Source organism: Cannabis sativa, chromosome 5, assembly GCF_029168945.1.
Source record: "Cannabis sativa cultivar Pink pepper isolate KNU-18-1 chromosome 5, ASM2916894v1, whole genome shotgun sequence".
Lineage (NCBI taxonomy): Eukaryota > Viridiplantae > Streptophyta > Magnoliopsida > Rosales > Cannabaceae > Cannabis > Cannabis sativa.
Window position 1 is genome coordinate 9,234,802 of NC_083605.1, and position 16,742 is coordinate 9,251,543.

Here is a 16,742-nt window from a genome sequence, read left to right on the forward strand (position 1 = left end):
CCTCTCCCTTTTTCCCATCCCTCCCTCACCACTAAGCTAGCCTTAGTGGCTTTTTCACAAGTGTGGATCTACTTTTGATCTATTTGTTCTTGCTATGAAAAGACAATTCTCATAAGTGTAACTCTCATAGTTCACTTTTATTTATCTCATAATATGAGATGATTATCTCTTATAAAGATGTAACTTCTCAAAAGCCATCTTTTATTATCTCATAAAATGAGATGTTCACCACCAAATTAAAAAATAATTTAAAATATTATTTATTCACAAAATAAATGATAATAATTCTCACAATAATAATAAACACTATTTTATTACTATTAGCATTATTATGCTATGTAACTCATATATTAATATAAAATTAATATATAACTCCCATACATAAAATTATAACTCTCAAATTATAATTTTATGCTATTTTTTTTTTTTTGATAAATCAGCAAGTTTTATGATTAATCCACAATACTTTGTACAATCATTTACAATGGCTTACAATGAAGAGAATCTTTGGTTCAAAGATCTCATGTACAATATCTCCCTTTTTCCACCCATTTTTTTTACAAAGAATGAAACCAATCTCTATCTTGTTGACCAATCTTTTGTGGCCAAAACAATTTTATTCTATGTTTTACACTATCTTTGACTCTTTGTACAATTGCCTCTTCACTTTCTAAGTGACTATTCCAAATTTGGTCATTTCTAGCATGCCAAATGGAGTAAACCAAGTTTGCTACAGCTGCTGCCATGGTTTTCCTTTTAAACTTGCTGATTTTTGCCTTATGAATCCACTTGAGTAGTTGGGAGAGGCTGCTGGTTCGTGCTCCCCATGATAGCCACCTTTTCACCTGCTGAAGACAATATTCAGCAAAAGGATCAACTGAAGAAAAGGTGCTCATGTGTCTCAGTTTGTAACATGCATAGGCTGCAAGTCGGATCATCAAGGAGACTGAACCGCTGCAGCCTTTCCTTAGTTTTGAGACGATTTTGCACAGCCAACCAAAGGATAAAACTATGCTTTGGTGTGTTAAATCTCCCCCAAACCTCATTACTCCATGCAACTCGATTCTGTACAGGACAAATCAAGTTATAGCCATCTAAAATTCTGTATTTTCCCCGAGCAAACTATTGTACATCTGTAAGACATTTGATTTGATTCTTGGCTGCAACTATTTGCTTCCAATACCAACTTCCTTGACTTGGTGCTTGATACTCCCACCAATTCTCTTCTTTAGTATACACTGGATGCACCCATTTAACTCAAAGGTTATCCTCCTTGTTTGCCAAAGCCCATACATACTTGAAAAGTACTGCTGAATTCCATTCAGCAGTTCTCTTAATACCCGAGCCCCCTGCAATCTTTGATTGGCATACATTTTCCCATGCCACTAGTCCTGCTCCCTGCATCATATATTGGCCTTTCCAAAGAAAGGCTTGTTACGAATTTTATGTTTATACGCAAGTGTACGCAATCAAGTTAGTATCTCACGCAAGTGAGGTCGAACCACAGGGAATTGGACTAATTACTACTAAATTATACTATTGATTCTATCTGGTAAAAGAATACTTTTTATGAATTAAATAAGACAATTCAGAAAATTAAAACTAACAAAAGGAAGATTGAAATTCAAGAAACTTAAAGAAACAAGTGAATATTAATCAAGATGAGAGAATAGGGAGACGAATCCTGTTGTTAAGTTATCAATGTTAATGTCTAATTGCTATCCTTCTCTTGAAGTGAATGACAGATTATAAATTAACCTAGCTCTTTTCAGATCTTCTAGGTTCTAAATCTCATGCTCTCTAATTAATCTCTTAATTAAACTAACATGAAATCAGCATTAAGCAATAATCTAAATGTCACAAAGGCTATGTAAATACTTTCGTTTCACATCAAAACCTAGACTATCCAATTTTAGCATTCTCAATTCTCACTTTTCAGATTTTGAATTGAGATCATAGAACATGTAGAAGGTGATCAAGCTTACACATGGAATTAAGCACAAATATAGATAATTTCACAATCAAGATTGAAGGAATGGCAATTATTCATTAACTAGGAAAACTTAAACAACATTCATCATTCTCCCTAAATAGGAGTTTAGTTCAAAACATCCATAATCAAATCCATAATTAACATTGAAATAGAAAAGAACATAGAAATTTAAAGAGAAGAGAAAGAACTAGTTGAAGCAATTGATCCGGGTCGCCACAAGCTGCTCATCTAGCCTCCTCCTTTGTTTCTAGGGTTCCAATTCTGAATACTCTCTAATTTTCACGAACCCTTACTATTTAAACCAATTCTCATCTTTAAAATTCGTGAAATTACGAAACTGCCCAAAAATCCCGTCATAAGGGTCCCCGTCGCGACTGGCAAAGCCCCCGTCGCGACGGGAGTTCAACTTCGAATTTCTTGAAACTTTCTGCCAGTTCCCGTCGCGACTGGAAAATTCCCCGTCGCGACGGGAACAGGCAGCGACGCCAATCTTGGTTTTTCTTCTCGATTCTTTCACCATTTTTCCTCAATTCTTGTACATACTTTCTTTAAATGCCCGAGGACCTAAAACAAAAGAATCAAGCGTAATATAGCCCTAAAACTAGAAACAAAGAGTGAAAACTAACCAAAATATGACCCGAATCTTAGACTAATTTTAGACTAACAAGGCTCTACAAATAGATTCAAGCTCACGAATTACCTTTTTTGGTAGTTTGAGGATTTGGCACCAATAAGAATGTATTGTGGTTAGAACTGAATTAATGAGCACAACCCTTCCCACAAATGAGATATTTCTGGTGCTCCAAGATCGAATTCTTGCTGTCATCTTTTCTGTCAACACTGTGCATTCTTGTTTCGAAATTCTCTTGCTACATATGGGTATGCCAAGGTATCTGAATGGTGTCTGTTGTTTCGAGAACCCCGAAGCCTCCAAAACTCTAGTGATATCAGATTCAGGCATATTGCTGCAATAAATTGCAGATTTTGCCTTGTTAGGTTGCAACTCGGATGAGGCTAAAAAAAGCTTCAAACCTTGTAGTAAGAGAATGATGCTTTTGTCATCACCTCGACAGAAAAGTAGAACATCATCAGCAAAGCTCAAGTGATTGAGTTTCAAGGCATCACATCTATCATGGAAAGCAAAATCACTCTTATCTCCTACTTTTTTCAAAATTCGGGACAAGTATTCCATGCCAATGACAAATAATAGAGGCGAGAGGGGGATACCTTGTCTTAATCCTCTCTTTGATTCAAAGAATCCATGAAGAGATCCATTGAAGAAAAGAGAGAATTTTGGAGTTTTGACACAATTCATTACAAGAGTAATGAACTTTTCAGGAAAAAGTAGACCCCTTTGCACCTCCTCAATGAAATCACATTCTATTGTGTCATAAGCTTTTTGCAAGTCAAGTTTGATCAAGCAATTAGCCTTTGATGATTTCCTCCCATAGTGCCTCACCAAGTCTTGGCATATCATGATGTTGTGGGCAATGAATCTTCCTTTGACAAATCCCCCTTGGTTTTGAGCCACAATAGTAGGAAGGATATCCTTGAGTCTAGATCAGAGTACCTTTGTGGCTACTTTATAGATCACATTGCAGCATGCAATTGGCCTATAATTGCTTGGTGTATTGGGATATTTCACTTTAGGAATGATTGTGAGAGCCGTAGAATTGATCTCCTTGAGGATCTTACCAGAATGGAGAAAGGACCTCACTGCTTCACATACATCACTTGTTGGGTTTTATGCCCTAAATAAAACTCATTTCATATAATCAGATTTACTCATTAATAAAGATCAGAAATAACATTTTATGTTGCATGGTTCACATGATTTATTTCATGATTATATGTATATAATGTATGAATTCTTTTTAAGTCCAGAACATATGAGTTGGTTAAAGATTATAGTGTTGTCAGCACAGTGGAATATAATCTTTATTATATGTTCAAAAGTTGATTCCCTGATTTGTCAGAACACTGGATTTAGACTGACATGGTAAAATCAGCGATAGGTATTCTTACACCTTGGAAAAGTGTTATGTCCTTTCCAGGACATTGGCAAAGTTTACCAGTATCGGATGCATGGAGTATGCATTGGAATGGACCGATATTGAACTTTGAATTAGATTTTGAAACTTACCGTAAATATCTATTCAATTCAATATCATAAGTTGATCCTAGATCACATGATCGAAATCCTGATATTAGGGGTGTTCATAAAAACCGAAAAACCGAAACCGACCATCAAACCGACCAGACCGTAACCGAATTTTCGGTTCCACGTCATCACCGAATTTGGCGGTCGGTTTCGGTTTCGGTTTTTTTGACACGGCGGTCGGTTTCGGTTCTTGAAATAAAAAAATAGTTTAACCAAAAAACCGTCAAAACCGCCAAAAACCGCCCAAAACCGCCCAAAACCGCCTAAAACCGCCCAAAACCGCCAAAAACCGCCTAAAACCGCCAAACCGAAAACCGCCAAAAACCGTACGGTCGGTTTTATACGGTTATAATTTCTAAACGGTCGGTTACGGTTTTCGTAAAATAAAAACCGTAACCGTCCGGTCGGTTATAAAATTTTAAAAACCGACCATAACCGACCGATTTTCACCCCTACCTGATATGGTTAGGCTCAATTTCAAGAGTATTATTCGTGTTCTTTGATTTGTTAGTTAAGCCTAATCTTTAGTCTGGGCAATACGTACATTTTGGGAACAGGGTAGTGCAATTGAGTGGGAGCGCTAACATAAATATGGAATCTATAGCTTCTATTTGGCAAATAGAAGTAAAGGATGATTTCCTTCGAGCTTAACCAAACGAAGATAAATGGTGGAGATCTCATTTCACTTAGGTGAAATATCATTTATACAGGGTTAAGTGTTTTAAGGATAAAATACATTGTAGGGTGTTACGGTAATTTAATCCCTGTACAGTGTAAATCATCTATATAGAGGATCATTGATCACATTAGGGTTATAACAATGGATAACTAATGACGTGTCTATATCGTGGAACATATAGAGCGTTTCTATATGACTGAGAGTGCAATTCCAAGTTCTAAGTGTGGATTCAATGAGGAATTAATAAGTTAGGGAATTTACTTGGTAAATTCGGTTCGACTTATTGGAAGCTCGGTTATATAGACCCATGGTCCCCATACTAGTTGAGACCATACTGCTTGTAAGACTCAGTTAATTGATTTTAATTAATCAATTATAATTCTAAAAGTTAGACTATGTCTACTTTATGAATTCTCACAGTTTAAGGATGAAATCGTAAATAAAAGGGTTTCTAGGTTTAATTATTAATTGAGAGACTTTGCATGTCTAATTAATAATTATTTTAAATGACAATATTATTTAATAATCTATTTTAGTTATTAAATAATTAGTTTTGGCATTTAAATGATTAGAATTGGAAAAATGGCATTTTTGGAGAAATTGAAATAAAATTGAGGAAACTGCAAAATCCAAGTGAGGCCCATATTCCCTCTATGGCCGAGCACTCCCTTTGTGTTTCCCAATTATTATTTTTATTTTTTAATTGTCAAGTAATTGCTAATCAAAGCCTAGCTATAATAGGAAAGTGGTGGATCACACTAAATAAGGCAGTTAATCAATTACACAGTAAAAGAGGAAACTGTTTTATTTGGAAAGTTGTGCTCTCCCTTCTCCCTATATAAAGCAACCTTTGTGTCTCTTCTCATGCATGCTATCAGCCACGAAATTGAGAGAGAAAATAGAGAGAAATTTCGAAATCCTTGTGAGATGAGTAGTGCCCACACACATCAAGTGGTATCTCAATCATAGTATGGAAGACTATGGAATTTCTGCATCAAAGAAGGAGAAAAGAAGATCCAGGTTCAGATCTTGGTGATGCTCTGCTACAGAAAGGAATCAAGGGCTAGAGATCTGAACGGAAGGAGTCATATTATTCCGCTGCACCCACTGTAAGGTTTTCTAACTTTATATGTGTTTATTTTCATTGTTTTAGAATTCATATTAGGTTGTTAATCCAACATACTTGTTAGTAAATCTAGATCCTGGTAAAATAATTTCCAACAACTGGCACCAGAGCCATGGTAATGATTTACTTTCATGTAATATGAATTAAAACGATGATTGATATGTTCTGTGTTGATTTGGATGGTTTCATGTTGGTTTATGTGTTAGTTGATGAATGTATATGTTGTACAGTTTCGTTTTCCATGAAAAATATTTTTTCAATTTTTGAAAATATTTTATTTGGATTCCTTGTGAAAAATTAAGCAATTTTGTTTTTTACGGAACTCGATTCCGATAAAAATTGAGAAAGATATGAATTTTTGAAAATCGGGATTCAAGGCTGTCAAGGGTGGTGCTCATGCGCACCAGACCCTCGGATCAGCCTTTCCATCCGCGCGCGTAAGTCTGGGCGTGCACCCTGCAGCTGACCGAGGCTTCTCGGTCGAAGTCCCTGCAAGCGCCGAGTTTTCTCGGCGTCACCACCTGCTCCGCGCGCGTATTGGGTGTCATGCAGCCTATTTTGGCTGCAGTTGCAGCCTACTGGCAGCAAAAACCCAAAATTGCGATTTTTGGGATTTTTTCCCAAAAATCCAATTTTTTCATGAGTTTGTTTCCCAAAAATTCATTTTTCCTTTTTTAAATATTTTAAATTTGGAATTTTTCCAATTTTAAATATTTCTATTTTGGATTGTTTCCAATTTTTAAATATTTCCTATTATGGTCAGATTTAAAAATTTGTTAAGTTCTTTAATATTTATTTATTATTTAATTATAAGATTAGATATTTTGATATTTAAGATATTTTAAATTAAAAGATAACTTTGTCTTTTTATTTAAAATATTATATTAAAATTATCTTATATGGTAAATTAAATAATTAATAAATTTGAAATTAACATAGATATTTTTATAGATATACTTACCATAATGTTCTTCAAATTCAAAAATTTGTTATTTTGTTAAATATTTAATTATTTATAAATTATAAGTTTAAAAATTATATTTTTTCTATATATATCATTTTTTCCTTATTAGAAATTTATAAATCATATCTTAAATATTTAAATAACATAGATATTTTTGTAGAGATTCGAATATTGCTTAATTTGAGATTTTGACATATAATTATGGTAATTATTATTCATTTATTATTTTATTCCTAAAATAATAATTATTTAACCAAATCTATTTTAAAATTGGTTTATTTTATTAAATTATAAGATCTGAAAGTGATATTGAAGATTATTTCCTTTCAAATCATTGACCTTATTAGATATTTAATTTGATTCAAATAAACCTAGATATTTTAAAATTAGTTTCCTTTATTTGGTTAGTTTAAGAATAATAATTTAATTATATTAATATCTTGATTCACATCTGTTACATGGACAATGTTTGTTTATTTATATTGTTTATTCAAAACTTTTTAACAAACCTATTATTTATCTGATCTAAATTGCTATGATTAACTTGTTGACAGATCATAATCCAATGATCTGATTTTAATCATAGTCCAATTGACGATAGATCTTATAAATAATTTGTAACAGGTAAATTTTGTACTTGTTTCATCTGTGTAAACCTAGTAACATGATAGGGTCCATCCAAATCATTTGACCTGTGTGAGCCTATATGTTTGCTTTTGGGCTTAGATGCATATAGGAAGCCCATTTAAGTTTTTACTAAGTAAATGGACTAGGTTGCTAAAATGAATTTTGACATAAGGAAATTTATTTAGGCCCAATTAGATTTGGGCTTATTCAATGAATAACAATTGTTTATTTTAAGGTTAAATTCCTCTCTTTTGGGCCTTGTGTGAGAGTTGGGGGCCATAGAAGTGGGTACGACATACTGAACCCAGCTCCCCCTCACATGTACTACCCCAATTGTGAAGGCCCATTTGCCTTATTTAAATAATTGTATTAGGTTAATTATATTAGTCTAACCTAATTAAAATTGAATTAGCAACATAATTAACTTTTAAAATATATGAAATTTATTTTTCATTGAAATATTTTAAAGTTAATTTTAGAAAAACACTTAGTTAATGATATATTCTAGACAGTTATTTCTAGTACTAGTTATTATTTCTAATATTAAATAGGAAAATATCATAGATTGTGAAATTAATTGTTTCCTAATTAATTTTGGTACAATCTAAGTTTAGTATATTTTCCTAGTATTAAACTAGAATTAATAATTAAGTTTCCTCTTTACTTAATTATTTATTTCTTGAATTTAATACATTTAATTAAATTGAAAATTTCAATATCTAAGTTGATTTTCATCATGATACTTTAATATTGTTATTTTCATGTTATTTAATTAAAGTTGAAAATTATTTTAAGTTTGGAATTTTATTTCAGAATAACTTAAGTTTGAATAATTTTCAAAATATATTTTATTTTATTTTATTAATCATTTCCCAAAATTTTGAAATTGCATTTCTTTAATGCAGAAATTTCGAATTTTATTTGAAAAATAGATTAAAGTTGAAAATTATTTATTTAATTTTGGACCAACTTAAATCAGTGACTTTTTCATTTAATGGTTAATTAAAATAAATGAACTAAAATATATTATAATTAGAAATTGGATTAATTAGTCTATGAAAGTCTAGATAGATATTATCTGTTTTGCTTGAAGTATTTTTCTAGTGTATTTAATTAAATAGAAAAATAATATTTAAGTTGATTTTTTAATCATGATACTTAAATATTTGAAATTTTTCTTAGATATTTAATTAAATAGGGAAATTATATTTTTGTTGAAAATTAATTTTTATTAATTTTGGGCCAACATAAAATTAAGGTAATTTTCCAGGATTTATTTTTATTTTATTTTAAAGCATTTTCGAAAAATGCAATATATATTTATAGAAAATTAAATTTGAGTTGTAAATTAATTCAAATTAATTTTGAAACAACTTAAATTGAATAATTTTCTAAATATTTATGGAAATTATTACTAAGATGGAAATAATTCACGTTATTTTAATATCCATCTAAGTATAATTTATAAATATTAAATTAAAATTTATATTTGGAATTTTTCATTCTAAATTGGAAATTTTAATTAAATAAATATATATTTAAAATAAATGGATTAAAATAAATATTAGAAGAAAATACAACCCTTCTTTAAATAATGAGCTTTATTATTATAAGGATATTCGATCTCCATTGTTGGTTTTACATAGCTATTGTTTTAGTGAGTAATCCTCCCTAATGAAGGAACGTTCATTAGCAAGTTAGCACCGTTTAATCTCGAAAGATAAGTAATCTCGTAAGTTTTTTTATATAGTTTATGACCACCCTAATGGTGGCGACTGTATAAGACTTGCAAGAATATGAAACAATGGTGGAAGCTCATAAGATAGAATAGCCTTGACTCTCGCCTAAACGGGACAACGCGGATTCACATCTTGATCGAATAAAAGGTTGCTAGAATGTTTGACATTTTAGATGAGCTGACAACTCTATTCAATGAATGGTAGCTTTGACTCTCGCCTAAACGGGACATTGATATCAGTTTGTTGAAAACCTTGGAAATTATTGTTTTAGTATTTTCACTTGTCATTCCTACTTGCTATGTGCTTCATAATTTCTGAATTGTGTATGAATTTGTATTGAACCATGTTATTTTCTGTTATTAAATTGTAGTTTAATTTCGAATCTTCATTGTTGGTCTAACTTGATTTGTTTTTCTAATGAGATAAATCCCTAATGGATTTTCACCATTAGACTAACATAGTAGTGTTAGATCTCGAAAGATAAATATTGTATATGCAACATCTAGATGTTCATCAATTGATGACACCTTAGACTAGTATTTTACAATATGAAACAAGAAGATTGTATAAATAAGATTACTTTGACTCTCGCTAATCGGAGCATCGTTGGATTCTTATTTAAAACGAAATTATCCTAATTCCTCTTAGCTTATTCATTTCGAATTAGCTTAATGACATATCATTGGATGAATGGTCTATAAATCATATAAAGTCTTATTTTCTCTTAAGAAATTAGATGACGCATATGATTATATTCCCGGAATTCTATCCCTAAATGATATAAATCCTCAATCTTAGATATCTCCTACTTGTATAGGCAAATCATAGAGTTAGATTAGTAGTGGTGGTCCAAGAAAGAATTACTAATTATACAGTTACACTTTCACAAGTGTTTCATAACCATTTTCTATCAATGGATTTAAACTGTATGAGTTTAGTATTCTGTGACCAGAATCCACTTGCACTATTCTAAGAACTCTTTGATGTAACTAAACTTAAGTCATCAAAAGATACAACCACATATTTTATAAATCTAAGGCATTTGTATCTTGTTCATAGTGGTTTTGACAAGATCATTCTCTGCAAAGAGCTAATATGCCTGTATCCACTGAAAGTAATTTCATCTTATTCGCAGATGGATGTACATTCAGGGGTGGATATGAGTTTTCGTTGTATTCTTAAAACGATCACTCTAGATTTTACCTTACGCAAAAGAAATTTGAAATGTTTGAAAAATTTCATGAATTTCTAGCAATGGGGCAAAGGTAAGTGGTTAAAGATCTTGCGAACTGATAGGGGTGGAGAAAAAGTTAGTAGATATGCAGTTCAAAGATCATTAATTTGATTTTGAATTATATCCAAACTTACCTCCCCAGAAATTCGAGTTGCATATTGATGATTAGTTACTAGTCGTTGCCTAAATCCTTCTATGGTAATAAAATTTCAGAATGATGTAATGGTTGTATACTTAATGTAAATCATTACTAGATTCATGGATGACCTAATCGAAATCTTAAGAAAAGCTAGAACTGCTAACCCTGGTTTGCATGTTTGTTAGCTATTCTAAGTGATTAGGGGTGGAGCATCCCATAGTCATTAGATAAGAAAGTGTTTGTTTAAACAAATACTGCTTTTCTAAGAAAATGACTAAGTCTGAAAATAAAGTAGCAAATAAAGGAGATATTTTTTTCTTGATTCCAAAAGTGTTCTATCATCTTATTTTACAAGATGATCCCACTGCCTCTGTTGTCTTAACACAACTGAAGAGGTCTATACCATTTAGTTTTCTTTGACATAGTTCACGGTACCTTGTCGTAGTGGGAGAGTTTCTAGGAACTCACCTTCTTATAACTTGGAAGACACTAGTGATTAAAATCCATTGTGAGTTTAAACAAGTAATGGATCGTCAAGATAAGAAACTAAGAAGAAAGCCAATAGAACTATGGTTTGATCCATTCACATGGAGTAACCTAAAGTTTCTATTACAAGGACATGAAAGGAAATTTTCGTTAATAAGTCTATTCAATGGACTTAACAAAAATTCCTGTTCCTAGTATTATAGGTATGAGTTTATCTAAACCTATGGCTTGTGGTATACCTGGTAATTACTTACTCTAATGCAAGCATGAGATGCTGATGCATTTTCTTTCCAATGGAAATCAATAGAAGCTTCACAACTTCTTAGACATAGATTTTATTTATCTAAGGAAAAGTTTCAACTATTCCAGAAAAGATAAAGCCATGAAAGAATTTCTTAAATCAACAGTGAGAGGTCTCAGATATGCTTTAGTATGCCTTAGACCAGACACCTGCTGTTGAGTGGGAGTAATAAGTAAGTATCAGATTAATCCAGGAGAGGAACATTGGAAGACAATCAAGTACATTTTTAAGATTAAGAAGAGGAACTATATGTTAGTCAATAAGGGTGGTTTTAAAACTCTTAGACTACACCACATCAGATTTCAAGACTTGCCTTTGTGCTAGAAAGTCTGCTGATGAGATGGTGATTACTTTGGGGGTGGAGTAGTGATTTTGGAGAAGTGTAAAAACCTATCTGAAATCTCTTGGCCTACCAGAAAGAGACTGAATGTTAAAAGTTGCAGGGAAGATACTTTTTCAGTCTAAGGAAAGTTCTATACATTTGTGGTAGTGTTCCAACTTCCCTTAACTACTAGGGTTACTTCCTGAATAACGAAAGAGTAGTTGCCCAAAAGTATAGAATCTAGTATCCCAAAAGAGTAGACATATAGAGAGGAATTTCACATTATCAAGGATTTTGTGATTAAGGAAGAGTAATGGTGGAGAAGAGGTTGTGTTTAATTCAACCTATCAGATCCTATTACGAGGAGTATACTACTATTACACTTGATTGGTATATCAAGGTGTTAATGATTATTTGAAATACACTTTTTGTTTTATATTAGTGCAAGTGGGAGTTTGTTGGGTTTTATGCCCTAAATAAAACTCATTTCATATAATCAGATTTACTCATTAATAAAGATCGGAAATAACATTTTATGTTGCATGGTTCACATGATTTATTTCATGATTATATGTATATAATGTATGAATTCTTTTTAAGTCCAGAACATATGAGTTGGTTAAAGATTATAGTGTTGTCAGCACAGTGGAATATAATCTTTATTATATGTTCAAAAGTTGATTCCCTGATTTGTCAGAACACTGGATTTAGAATGACATGGTATAATCAACGATAGGTATTCTTACACCTTGGAAAAGTGTTATGTCCTTTCCAGGACATTGGCAAAGTTTACCAGTATCGGATGCATGGAGTATGCATTGGAATGGACCGATATTGAACTTTGAATTAGATTTTGAAACTTACCGTAAATATCTATTCAATTCAATATCATAAGTTGATCCTAGATCACATGATCGAAATCCTGATATGGTTAGGCTCAATTTCAAGAGTATTATTCGTGTTCTTTGATTTGTTAGTTAAGCCTAATCTTTAGTCTGGGCAATACGTACATTTTGGGAACAGGGTAGTGCAATTGAGTGGGAGCGCTAACATAAATATGGAATCTATAGCTTCTATTTGGCAAATAGAAGTAAAGGATGATTTCCTTCGAGCTTAACCAAACGAAGATAAATGGTGGAGATCTCATTTCACTTAGGTGAAATATCATTTATACAGGGTTAAGTGTTTTAAGGATAAAATACATTGTAGGGTGTTACGGTAATTTAATCCCTGTACAGTGTAAATCATCTATATAGAGGATCATTGATCACATTAGGGTTATAACAATGGATAACTAATGATGTGTCTATATCGTGGAACATATAGAGCGTTTCTATATGACTGAGAGTGCAATTCCAAGTTCTAAGTGTGGATTCAATGAGGAATTAATAAGTTAGGGAATTTACTTGGTAAATTCGGTTCGACTTATTGGAAGCTCGGTTATATAGACCCATGGTCCCCATACTAGTTGAGACCATACTGCTTGTAAGACTCAGTTAATTGATTTTAATTAATCAATTATAATTCTAAAAGTTAGACTATGTCTACTTTATGAATTCTCACAGTTTAAGGATGAAATCGTAAATAAAAGGGTTTCTAGGTTTAATTATTAATTGAGAGACTTTGCATGTCTAATTAATAATTATTTTAAATGACAATATTATTTAATAATCTATTTTAGTTATTAAATAATTAGTTTTGGCATTTAAATGATTAGAATTGGAAAAATGGCATTTTTGGAGAAATTGAAATAAAATTGAGGAAACTGCAAAATCCAAGTGAGGCCCATATTCCCTCTATGGCCGAGCACTCCCTTTGTGTTTCCCAATTATTATTTTTATTTTTTAATTGTCATGTAATTGCTAATCAAAGCCTAGCTATAATAGGAAAGTGGTGGATCACACTAAATAAGACAGTTAATCAATTACACAGTAAAAGAGGAAACTGTTTTATTTGGAAAGTTGTGCTCTCCCTTCTCCCTATATAAAGCAACCTTTGTGTCTCTTCTCATGCATGCTATCAGCCACGAAATTGAGAGAGAAAAATAGAGAGAAATTTTGAAATCCTTGTGAGATGAGTAGTGCCCACACACATCAAGTGGTATCTCAATCATAGTATGGAAGACTATGGAATTTCTGCATCAAAGAAGGAGAAAAGAAGATCCAGGTTCAGATCTTGGTGATGCTCTGCTACAGAAAGGAATCAAGGGCTAGAGATCTGAACGAAAGGAGTCATATTATTCCGCTGCACCCACTGTAAGGTTTTCTAACTTTATATGTGTTTATTTTCATTGTTTTAGAATTCATATTAGGTTGTTAATCCAACATACTTGTTAGTAAATCTAGATCCTGGTAAAATAATTTCCAACATCACTTCCAAGTAAATCCCAGTTATCTTGAAAGAAAAAGCTGGAGTAGCCATCAGGGCTCGGTGCTTTGGAACCAGGAATAGCAAACATAGCATTTTTGATCTCTTCATCTGTAATGGGAGCCAAAAGGGCTAAACTTTGTTGCATCGAGACTGTAGGCCCTTTGTTGAGAACTTGGCCTATTACTTTCCTTCTATTCATCATCTTCGTACCAAGTAATTGTTGATAGTAACCCAGGAATACCTCAGTAATCTTGTTCGGGTCATCTACTCTAGTGCCATGTGCATCCACAATAGATAGGATTCTATTTTGGTTGTTTCTGGCTTTGAGACTTGCATGGAATACTGCTATGTTATCGTCTCCATCTCTTATCCAGCTGGTTTTTGCCTTTTGGCGGAGAAATAACTGGTAATTCTTGTAAGCTTGTGTAAAAGCTATCCTAGCATCCGATTCTTCCTGCTGCAATACCAGATTTTGAGGGTCTAGGAGCAATTTATCTTGACAAAAATTCAGGGTTCTAGCTACTTGAATGGTTGCAGATTGCGATTCTGTGAAGCCCTCTTGATTGATCTTCTTGAAAACCAGTTTTAGAGCCTTGAGTTTGGCAACAATCTGGTACATTTTTGTGCGAGAAAAATGCAATTGCTGTCATGTTTGTTGTACTCGGGTTGCATATTCTGGGTTGGAAATCCACATCTTAAAGTAACGAAAAGGCTTCTTCCCATTTCAATTAAGCTGATGAAAAGTCACTAAAGCAAGGGAATAATCAAAAATCCCTTCATTTAGAAAAATCACTTCAGCACCCAACCATAAATCCATCCACTTTGCATTAGCCATTACTCTATCCAATTTTGAATAAATCCGGTCTCCCCCTTGTTGGTTATTACACCATGTAAAGAATTTTCCACTACTCTTAATGTCTTCCAAAAGACAGTATGAAATACAATCTTTGAAAGCATGAGAGTTGAGGCTTTGCACTCTGCTTCCAACCCTTTCTTCTTGTTCCAAAACATCATTGAAGTCTCCCAACACTACCCAAGGGTCTGAGTAGCAATGGCCATCAAGTCGTGCCATAAGATCTTTCTACCCTCCTCATCATTAAAAGCATAAACAAATGTAACAAGACAATTCATACCATCCAAAGTGGACACTTGAAGATGAATCAATTGGCTTGTGCACTTGAGTATGTTAATGCAAAAGGTATTCGGGTTCCAAGCAACCACCATTCTTCCTCCTTTGTGCCATGCAATGTTACTAGTAAAACACTAACCATTAAAAACATTAGAGTACAAGGTTCGAAGTTTTGAAGCCTTGACTCTTGTCTCAAGGAGACCAACAGGACCCACACTTTGAGAATGAATCAATGGCTTGAGCAAACTTTGCTTGTGGGAGTTATTGGCTCCTCGAACATTCCAAGCTAATATTCTATCCATTTAGAGTGGGAGGCACTCCCCCTCCTCTTGTATTAGCTTGCAGTGCATCTGGTGTATCTATAAGTTTTGTCTCCACTAGTATATTATGATCCTGTAATAGCTCGAATGAATTCAAAGTACTTGTATTTCCTTGCTATTTTTTCCCTTTATTTTTCCAGCCTTTAGAAATTGGCTGGAACCCATCAACACTAGTAATATCTTCACTAACAGTCCCTCCAACACAAGCATTAGTATTCCCCAACTGCATTAGTTACACCAGCAACTGTTGCAGCACCTGACACTACATTTTTTTGACCCAAAAATATGACCCCTCGTTCATATCTGCATTAGGCCCTGAGGTTGCAACACCAGTTTGCAGCTCCCCGATTTTTCCTTTGACAACCCATTGTTTACCTTGAGAAGTCGGTTTCTTCTTACATTCATCAGCATTATGTCCCAAACCATTGCAATTCTTGCAAATAGTTGGCTTCCACTCATACTTGATCCCCACTGATGCAATGTAACCATGTTCATTTTCAAACTTAATGGTTGCTGGCAGCTCTTGTTACAAAGAGACTTCAATGAGAACTCTAGGGAAATTGAGCTTTTTCCTTTGCTTGGTAATTTCATCAACCATTATAGGTTCACCAATTTGCCCCACTATCTCAAACAAAGTCTTTTGTCCCCAATATTTCAGTTCCAAATCCTCAATTTGAATCCAGATGGGAACCCTACGAATATCCCCTTTCCTGAAATTAGTATCCGGATCCCATGCTTTCATAATCACAAGTCTCTTGTTGAAGAAGGTGTACCCTCCATTAAGAATGTTATCCCTAATTTCAACAGAAGAAAACCTAATCATGAATATGCCATATGAAATGAGTCCAACCTTATCCACTTTCTCCTTCCAAATTTGCCTAGCAAATCCCTCAAGGACTTCCAATGGTGGATTGGCACCCAAAACATAACAAACAATGGCTGAATTCCAATAAGAAATCTCTTCCTCCATATCATCCATTGTAATCTTCACATTTATTTCATCATTTCCAGTTTTCCTAACAGTCTGAAAAGTATTATCCAAACAACGAACCACAGAACCTGATCGTAGTATAGGGGGTGCAGGGGAGTTACCTTTCGAGATAGCTCTGCTATAAGAGTGATTTGCTTCCAGGAAATGAGCGAAGTCACTTC

The 16,742-nt window shown here is 33.2% G+C and overlaps 1 protein-coding gene across 1 annotated transcript; it reads right to left on the minus strand.

Moving 5' to 3' along the window:
• Positions 1 to 557: 557 nt before the first annotated feature.
• On the minus strand, positions 558 to 14,760 carry LOC115717537 (uncharacterized). Its single transcript, XM_061116197.1, has 4 exons — positions 14,228 to 14,760; positions 2,694 to 3,549; positions 1,298 to 1,398; positions 558 to 1,065 (listed from the first exon to the last, which is right to left on the minus strand). The coding sequence occupies exons 1-4, from the start codon at positions 14,758 to 14,760 to the stop codon at positions 558 to 560; spliced, it is 1,998 nt and encodes a 665-aa protein (XP_060972180.1).
• Positions 14,761 to 16,742: the final 1,982 nt, after the last annotated feature.